Raw genomic sequence first — 8,858 nt, 5'->3', positions numbered from 1 at the left:
AAATGGCTCCTGACGTTACTGGTAATTCCATTGACTAAGCAACAGAGGGTTTGTCTTCATTTACGTGTGTGTACCTCCAGTGTCTTACATGCGGCTGCAAGAGAATATTATATAATTAAGATAAAGATAAGAGGCATTACACTGACTGCACAGCCTACACCCCATGTATTACAATACTTAATGATTGATAAGATAATGCAATCGCACTTGAAGTTGGCACAACTGATGGAATAGGTTTTCTTTTCCTTTATCTCAGGATGATTATCTTGGGCAGTAGCTATCAGGGTGAACCTTGGAATGGATTCATCACTGATCAGTCTTAGCTTGCAAATGCCTGGGCTATTTTCTTTTTCTTCTAAATTATACACACAGACCCAAGACAAGTTCCGGCACGCTCACTGCTTTCTGATGCCCTGGTCTGCATCACTCCTCTAATAGGCCACCAGTAGCTGAGTTGCTCTCTCTTATTCTGGTCCTCCATCAACAACTGGTTTCAAATATAGCTCCAACAGCAGGATGATAAGTTACAGTGTAAGTCACTTGTTTACTCATTGTTGCCACCTTTTAACCAGAAGGATGAAAGGACAGTATGCTGCCCCACTCAGTGACTCTCAGATGACCCGGGTCCTCTCTTTCCTCTGCGTTGGTCCACCTCACAATTATAAGATGAACGGGTATGTCCAAGCTTAATAACACAACCTTGGTGTTTCATACTTCTTTAATTTACTCTACCCACCTTGTAGTAAACAGCTGAATGGTGCATTGAGACGGTGTTTTGTTGGGGGCCTTAAGTCACCACAGAAGGGCTCTTTTAAACTGTTTAACAACACAGATGGATTATTATTGCTGATGCATTAACATATAACTTCATAAACTTTATACACTATTGATACATTTACTCTTCTCACATGAATGTTTTACAGATAAATAGTAATGTTTATCTAAAAAATGACTTTGACTGTAAATTAAATAGAATGGAGTGACAAGTACATTGTTTCCCTCTAGTTCTTAGAGTTGGAAATACCCAAAGCACAAATACTCCCTGAATGTAAAGTACTGAAGTGAAGGTAATTAACTTTCCACAACTGGCTGTCATTAACCTAAGTAGTGTCACTTGTGCTTTTCCAAATGTCTACCATGACAAGGCCTGTTAAAAAAAGTTATTAGTAAGTAAGAGTAATTAGAAGGGTACTTACAGCTTGTGTCGACCTAAAAAGGCTCAATTTTGCTAAATAAATATCTTTTAATCGGGAAAGCTTGGCCTTAAAATGGACCTTAATTGGGACTCCAGCAAGAAAGAGCCGAGTCACTTGTAACCATGGTTTGTAGTATTTTAGCGCCCCCTGTTGTACAGAGGAGCAACGCACACTGAATTTGTTGCTCCTTTAGGATTTATTTTTTCGAACGATAAAATATTGTATTTTATCTTTACAGCGAAAATAAAGTTGACCCTGTGTCGAATCTAGTGACAAAATATTAGACTGAGGGTTAAATATATATTTTTCGCGACTTGATATTACGTAACACCGGATGTTAAAACGTGGTCGACGTCTCGCTGGGAGTTGTAGTCTCTTCTGCCTGAGCGCTCGCGAGCCAACGGTGCGCGTGTCGCGTCGAGGGACTCCAACTCCCGCGATGCCACGGCGCTCGCTTTAACTACCAGCTTGGTGGGGACGCCTCCACCAGATTAAACCCATCGTCCGTAATCCCTACTGTACACAGCGGAATCCTCTGCGGGTGTCACGTTCGTCCCGAACACGGCAGAGACATGGACAACTCCGGCAAAGAGAAGGAGGCAATTCAGCTAATGGCGGACGCGGACAAGAAAGTCAAGTCGTCGGGCTCGTTTCTGGGAGGGATGTTTGGAGGGTAAGACACAGCACTGCGCCAGAGAGCGGGCAGCTAGCCACCGCCGATTTACAGTAGCCAGGTTGGCACGCAGCCTGCTCCTACACACACGTACAATCCGCCTCGGGCTCGGGATGTTGCCTGGTAACACGCCGTAGCCGTCCAGCTGTGCAGTGTCCACCACGTGACATGCAGTGTGGTCATCCCTGCAGGCCAGTCAGCCACGTTAGCTGCTGTCACTGTAAACACGCCCGCAGATCACGACTCGCTCGGCCCGGGAGCTACGCAGCGATGGGTCAAACATGATACAGTTTGACTTGTTTGCAGCCTTGTTCTGTAGATCAACAGAGCCCCCCGCCGTGTGACCGTGCGAATATGTGCAAGCATTGTGTTGTATCGACTGAAGACTTGACTGCTTTATGGTTCCATGTCCTTCACAGTAATCGAGTTCATGTTCTACAACACGTGCCACCGTGCACGGGACCCTCCTCCAGAGGAACAATAGGAATGGTGCCATGGCCTGACGTCATGACCACGAGTGTGTTACTGTTGACACCGACGTGATCACAATGTGGCTCAAACTGGTTAATCCCCAAAACGCACAGATCCACGGTTTGTGATGAAGTACGGCGTAAACCTCCATGATGGATGTTTCAACAACGGAGTACACAATACAGCGATAACAGTGGCATTTGTTGGGAATAAAGTGCAACAGAAAATGACAAACAGGCAAAAGTACCAAGAAGGCACCTGATTTACAAGTCTTCAGCTTGTCCCCTATGATTCATTATGCCTGTATTCTTACATTCAAATATTAACTTCTTATTTACTAAATGATTGATTACTGATGCTGATTTTCTATCCAAAGCATTATTTTTTATCTTCCAGTGAGTAGTTCCATACAATTGTTATATATGAATGCATGGCATCTTATATCTGAATATTTTACCCTATACAAATCAACAAAGCTTTATTTGCCTGTTTCCAAAATAGAAAAAGTCAATAGTTTACTGTCCAGTGTGACTCTTGTCTTGTCTCCCAGATGTTACTACTCAGCAGTATTAACTTTTATTGTGGTAATTCTGTGACTGGACAAAGCGTGGTGTAATCCTCTGCAGTAACTGAATGGCCAAATTATTATTACAACTACAGGGAGCTCCCAGGGGTCCACTTCCTGTCATGACATCTAAGTATATTTTATTAGACAACATGTAGGCCGGATTGATTTTTTGGGGTTGATTTTTTAACTTTCTACGCAATAGGTTGTATGATCATTTGTACTAAATACAGCTTTTTGTTTCCTTTTGGTTTCTAGAGGACCTCACAAAGTGGAAGAGGCATGTGAGATGTACTGCAGAGCGGCCAACATGTTCAAGATGACCAAAAACTGGAGTGGTGGGTGTGGCTCTTTGTTTCTTAACATATCCCACTTATCAGTTTCAACATACTGGAGAGGCTGTAGGATTATATGCTGGGTATTATTTTTTTTTGCTCAATAACTGCAAAGTTCAGCACTTACGAAGGAGCTTCAAGCTAAAAAGAGGGAATGGTGTGCATAAATTTAGAGTGTAAGCTAAATGCAAAGTATATTTATGTGTGCATGACATTTTCTTTTCTGTCTTTGTTTGTCCTCAGCTGCTGGAAATGCGTTTTGCAAGGCTGCACGTCTCCATTTGCAGCTGCAAAACAAACATGACTGTGCCACCAGTTTCATCGATGCAGGGAATGCATACAAGAAGTCTGACCCAAATGGTAAGAGACCGAGTTCAAACCTGACTTCAATCTCTCGCCCTATTTAACTCATAACAACTCTAATCTGATTCTAACCATAATACTGTACAAATGAAACATCAACTGTACGGTACGACGCAAGACAATTACTGCAGTAATTTATTGTAAACTTGAAAATACATATGAGCCATCCCTGACTGAAACATTTATTACCTAGTGTTTACATGTATTCTGTTTTGTTGTAAAGTTTTCATACCCAGCAGTGAGGAGCTGAGGCAGTTCGAGTGGGATGTCCTCTGATAGGAAAATAATTTAATCTCATCTCCTGAGATGAGTCATTGTAGATCGAGTATATTTTTCTTGATTACTAAAACATGATTATCCCCAGTCAGTTTAACACAGAGTCTCTGGCTATGTGAGGCTGTACTTAACAGGGGCAGTTTGACTTTTTTACAATCTGCCTTAGTTGCTTTGGCGTTGATATTTGATAGTTACAACCCTTGAATTTCCTGGCATTTACTATTAGTTGATTTATTGGGCTCTTTGTTCTCTCTGCGGCCTCATTTAATATTCTCCCTAAGCATAGAGGTGTCCATTGGATTTGGGGGAGGGTAGGTGGCTGAGGTATTTGGTTTGTCCACAGAAGAGGAAGGTTTTGATTGTGTTTTTTTTTATATATATTATATCTAATATCTAAGTATTGAAGTGCTGAATTAAAATTCCCCGTGGACTGATCTTGAATAAGATGCTTTTAAAGGTTCTAACTAAACTAACTGGTGTCTAACTTTTCCCTCTTCCCTTTATGCTGCCCAAAGAGGCAATCAAGTGTTTAAATGCTTCCATCGATATATACACAGACATGGTAAGATGCACATTGGAAGTCTCCATCTTGTCTTGACTTAAACAGAACTGGATATTACATCATCTTAATAATAGAACCTCCTCTTACACATTGATGTAGCAGGCTGTCTCTGCCTTTCCCTCCACTCCTACGTTTTATTTTTGGGGCCATAGCAAAATATTTTTAGTACATGTTTGTCTATATACATGCAATTCCTTTTAGTGAAGATTCATTTCAAAGGCTAAAACATTGTAGACATGAATGCTCAGGCTGCTCAACCTCTGCCTCTCTGCACTGAGAATATAACAAAACTCCTGCATTGACTTGAGAGGTGTCTTTGAATGGATCGTCTTAGTGATGAGTTCTCCTCTCCTCTTCCTGCTCCCCCCAGGGAAGATTCACCATCGCAGCAAAACACCACATCAGTGTTGCGGAGATCTTAGAGTCTGATCTGGTGGATATCGAAAAGGTAACACATACAGAAGTCACCCCAGTCAGATACGACCATTGCAGGAAATAATTGTTATGAACATCACTTGTTACAATGTTGGTTTGTTTTTTTCTTTTCTAAAGGCCATTGCACATTATGAACAAGCAGCAGACTACTACAAAGGAGAGGAATCAAACAGGTACACTCCTCACTGTTTCTTTTACTTGGATGAAATACTGAATGTTATTTCAGTCTTTTTTCAGCTGTAAAATCCGATGTCATGTTGATGCGAGAAAAATGAAAGCTAATGTATGTGTACTGTACCCCTTACTGTGAAGGTTTAAGACTTAATATTTCTTATGATAGATTTAATTGAATCTATTTGATGATTCTCCAAGTACCAGTGTGAGGTCTAATGATGTCAAACACTGACATTTTTCGGGAGATTGTCGTTCACATATGACAAGTGCAGGAGGAGATTGTCCGAGTCAGATGCATTCACACTAACAGGAACATAACGTGACCATAATTTCAATATTTAATGTTTTTGTTAACATCAACACGGCCACTTTGCTCGCCATGAATTTTCAGGAGATTTTCATGGGGTCACTTGGATAGTTTCTGGAAATTTGACTAGGGGGCTGGCAGGAAAGGGTCCGGAAAATGTCTGAAGCAAAATCTCCAGATATTTGCATTTTCACATACAGTACAGCCCCTCTGGAAAATTTTCAGGAAAATGCCTGGACTTCAGTGCATGTCTGAAAGCAGCGTCGGTGATTAGAAGTGATTGGCGAGGAGGAGGGTCGCAGCGAATCACTGAAATGACAGAGGCAGCAAGAGAGAGGAGAACAGATTTTAGGTTTGATAGCAATGATGATTGGCTGATTGAGATTAAGGCATGATGATTGGCTGATTGAGATTAAGGCAAGATCTGATTGGATTACTGAAAACGCCCACAGTCATTTTATGAGAAAGGGCGAGGAGGGGGAGAGATTTGCGAATCTAGGGTGGGAAAGATGTTCTTCCTTCATCGTTGTTCAACTGATACTAAATTCCTTATTCCCTTGAATGTCATATATATTATGTAGACACAAATTTGATTCATCATTCAACATTAAAGAGGGTGCAGACAAGACAACGTGAATGAAAGCTGTAGTGTAAACATGCTCAGACTTCAGCTCTGCCTCAGCTCTATTCTTGATTCACCGCTTTATTATCTTATATCACACGCTATTGAGCTAAACATCAATGAATTCTAGAAATAATGCACCAATACTTTGCATGTTCACTCCATACACAGCTTTTTTTAGTTGGTATGATATGAAATCTGTCTGATGGAAACTTTTCTTTAGTTCTGCCAACAAGTGTCTGCTGAAGGTGGGGGCTTACTGTGCTCAACTGGAGCAGTACCAGAAGGCCATTGAGATCTACGAGCAGGTGGGTACTACTCAGCTTGTGTCATGCTCTCACTTTCTCCACCTCTACTGACTTGGTAATGCTGACATTTCTAATACTTTTTGTATGATTTGAACGCATCTAGGTTGGAGCCAGCACGATGGACAACCCACTGCTGAAATACAGCGCAAAAGAGTATTTCTTCAAAGCCTCCCTCTGTCATTTCATTGTCGACGAGCTCAACGCTAAGGCGAGTTCATACCTTTGTTGTTCAGTCTCAGGATTTTAAGAGCGGGGAAGTTGTTGTGGAATTTTAACACGCTGCAATCTCCACAGATTGCTGTTGAAAAATATGAGGAGATGTTCCCGGCGTTTTCAGACTCCAGAGAATGCAAGTTGTTGAAGGTAACTCGATGCTGAGAGCACAGAGGCGTCCGATGGCTTACATTTTCCTCCCTCGCTCTGTTCAGTTCTATGAGTAACCTACATTTCTTTTCTCTTTTGTGTGTTAACAGAAACTTCTTGAGGCGCATGAGGAGCAGAACAGTGAAGCTTTTACAGAGGCAGTAAGTCTTGTATACACTATGAAAGTTGTCAAGTTTTAAAATAAGGCCTGTGGTGAGCACAGAAATCCCACTGCTTTACTTTTTGTAGTTTTCCCGTGTGTATTCAGGAAAGTTGAAGACTGGATCTCAGGAAACTATTCAGTCACCCAGGACTGTGTTTATTTGAAACTAGTACAGACGGAGGGGAGTCCCTTCAGACATGAAAGTTGAAAGTTAAAAGTTAACTGAAAGTCAGCGAGGGAAGTGTCCTCATTGGTAATTTAGAGAAATACATCACAATTTTAACTTTTTATTTTAGTTGATGTACATGCAAAGGGAACTGTATTACAACATAGAAAATGTGTGCATCAAAATTAAGCAAAGTGAGCAGAACATAATAAATTTTTAAAATCCTAATTGGGGGGGAAAAAAGCTTATCTCCATGTCATTTCCCGTCTGCAGGTAAAGGACTTTGACTCCATCTCACGTCTGGACCAGTGGCACACGACTCTCCTGCTGCGCATCAAGAAGACCATCCAGGGTGACGAGGGGGATCTGAAATGAGCGAAAGGCGGGTTAGAAACGCAGCATGAAGGGACAAATCCATCACGCATGCTTTCCACACACACACACACACACACACACACACACACACACACACACACACACACACACACACACACACACACACACACACACACACACACACACACACACACACACACACACACACACACACACTGTGTATAGCATCAGGACAGGAGCGTCTGCTGATGATTTTGAATATCCCCACTGCTCACTGCTATACTTTCAGAGCACTACCTTGCTTTCCTCAAGAGCATATCTGAATCTAGTCAGAATGTGAATCCTCTCGCCCTCACCTCTGTCCAGAGGATTGCTGCATACTGTACCCTTTTCTGCCGAAATCTGTGCCGGGGGATTTCAGAGCGGTATATCGTGTTGAAACTAATGTTAGTATTGATGACAGGCACCTGCATGTTTTGTACAATTATTGTTTTTACTAGTCAGATGCAGCTTGTTTTGGTTTTAAAAAAAATATATAGTTTGATATATATTTAAATTATTTAAATGTTTCAGTTTGTTGTACATAAGATTATCATTGTTGGGTTTAAAGAATGTATTGTAATCTTAATTTATGTTGTGTTGAAATAGAAGAGAAGGGTAAAATAAATATCACGAGTGTTCTCAAAACTCATTTTCATGAAAAAGATTTTTTAGTTTCATTTGTATCGCCCGTTGCGAGCGACTCTTCTTGATGAAGGGCAATGATATGCATCAAATGTAGACTGTTAAAACATTTGTACCTGATCACAAACGGATGAAATTTTTTCCATACATATTATTTGTTTTTCAGTTTATCAATTAATTTTAGGATTTGTTGATGTAACAATACTTTGAGTGTTGTACGTTGAACTTTATAGGTTGAGCTGTATTTTTGAATGAGAAGCAATGACGTGGGAAACCTTCCCCCTTATTCCGAGGGCAGTAATCTTGGGATTACTGTGCGTCATTATAGTCACTCATCTCGTGCTGTGCGTTGTTGTGTCGTGAACTACTAGGTGCAGGTTTATTGCTGCAGTGTACCTTTTCAGCTGGCCAGTTGCTAAGCATGTAATTGTGTGTGTAGGCTAATGTTGCGTCACATTCACTAGTGAGCCAGACCAAAGTTTTTACAGAAGGGTCAGACGCCCTGCGTATCCAGCTTCTTCCAGATGGAACGACAATGGACCTTGGATAGGATCTGTGTGCTTGTGCGAATGGACAATAATAAAGGTATTATAATCCTACACTGCCCTGCCTTTGACCTTATATATGAAGATAGGTGTTTTGTGTTGTGAAGCGACATTGTCTTTTAATCATCCTTTGTGTCCTTAATCCTGCATTTCAATATTGTGCAAGCCTGTTGCCTAGCTGCAATATGTAATCGTACAAGACAATCTCATTATCTGACTATTTTCCAAGATCTAAAAGTAAAGTCGAAGCTTAATTTCCAAGGTCAACAATGAATTGCTATCTTACAAATCGAAGGAGTTGCAAATACCACATC

General features: G+C 41.1%; 1 protein-coding gene across 4 annotated transcripts; it reads left to right on the top strand.

Moving 5' to 3' along the window:
• The first annotated feature begins 535 nt into the window (after window positions 1-535).
• On the top strand, window positions 536-8,598 carry napbb (N-ethylmaleimide-sensitive factor attachment protein, beta b). Of its 4 annotated transcripts, XR_007030084.1 has the most exons (12): window positions 536-674; window positions 3,164-3,243; window positions 3,484-3,600; window positions 4,395-4,441; window positions 4,812-4,889; window positions 4,994-5,049; window positions 6,203-6,287; window positions 6,391-6,495; window positions 6,582-6,650; window positions 6,761-6,811; window positions 7,253-7,410; window positions 7,479-8,598. XR_007030084.1 is itself a non-coding variant. In XM_035617654.2 (11 exons), the coding sequence occupies exons 1-11, from the start codon at window positions 577-579 to the stop codon at window positions 7,352-7,354; spliced, it is 888 nt and encodes a 295-aa protein (XP_035473547.1). In that variant the 5' UTR covers window positions 539-576; the 3' UTR covers window positions 7,355-8,598. The 4 variants fall into 4 exon arrangements, 3 of the variants coding, with proteins under 3 accessions (XP_035473547.1, XP_035473549.1, XP_035473548.1); XM_035617654.2 differs by having other exon boundaries at window positions 539-674; window positions 7,253-8,598; XM_035617655.2 differs by lacking the exon at window positions 536-674 and adding an exon at window positions 1,606-1,869 and having other exon boundaries at window positions 7,253-8,598.
• The last annotated feature ends 260 nt before the right edge of the window (window positions 8,599-8,858 follow it).

This window comes from Scophthalmus maximus, chromosome 18 (assembly GCF_022379125.1).
Source record: "Scophthalmus maximus strain ysfricsl-2021 chromosome 18, ASM2237912v1, whole genome shotgun sequence".
In the NCBI taxonomy this organism is placed as follows: Eukaryota; Metazoa; Chordata; class Actinopteri; order Pleuronectiformes; family Scophthalmidae; genus Scophthalmus; species Scophthalmus maximus.
The sequence above is the reverse complement of the archived record's forward strand: the minus strand, read 5'-3'. Positions and strand labels throughout refer to the sequence as shown.

Excerpts from the sequence above, each read along its gene's own strand:
- napbb (XM_035617655.2), top strand. The coding sequence starts at position 1,769 with ATGGACAACTCCGGCAAAGAGAAGGAGGCAATTCAGCTAATGGCGGAC. Across the intron at positions 4,442-4,811 it reads TCGATATATACACAGACATG|GGAAGATTCACCATCGCAGC; the intron begins GTAAGATGCACA and ends TGCTCCCCCCAG. Across the intron at positions 6,496-6,581 it reads TCGACGAGCTCAACGCTAAG|ATTGCTGTTGAAAAATATGA; the intron begins GCGAGTTCATAC and ends CAATCTCCACAG.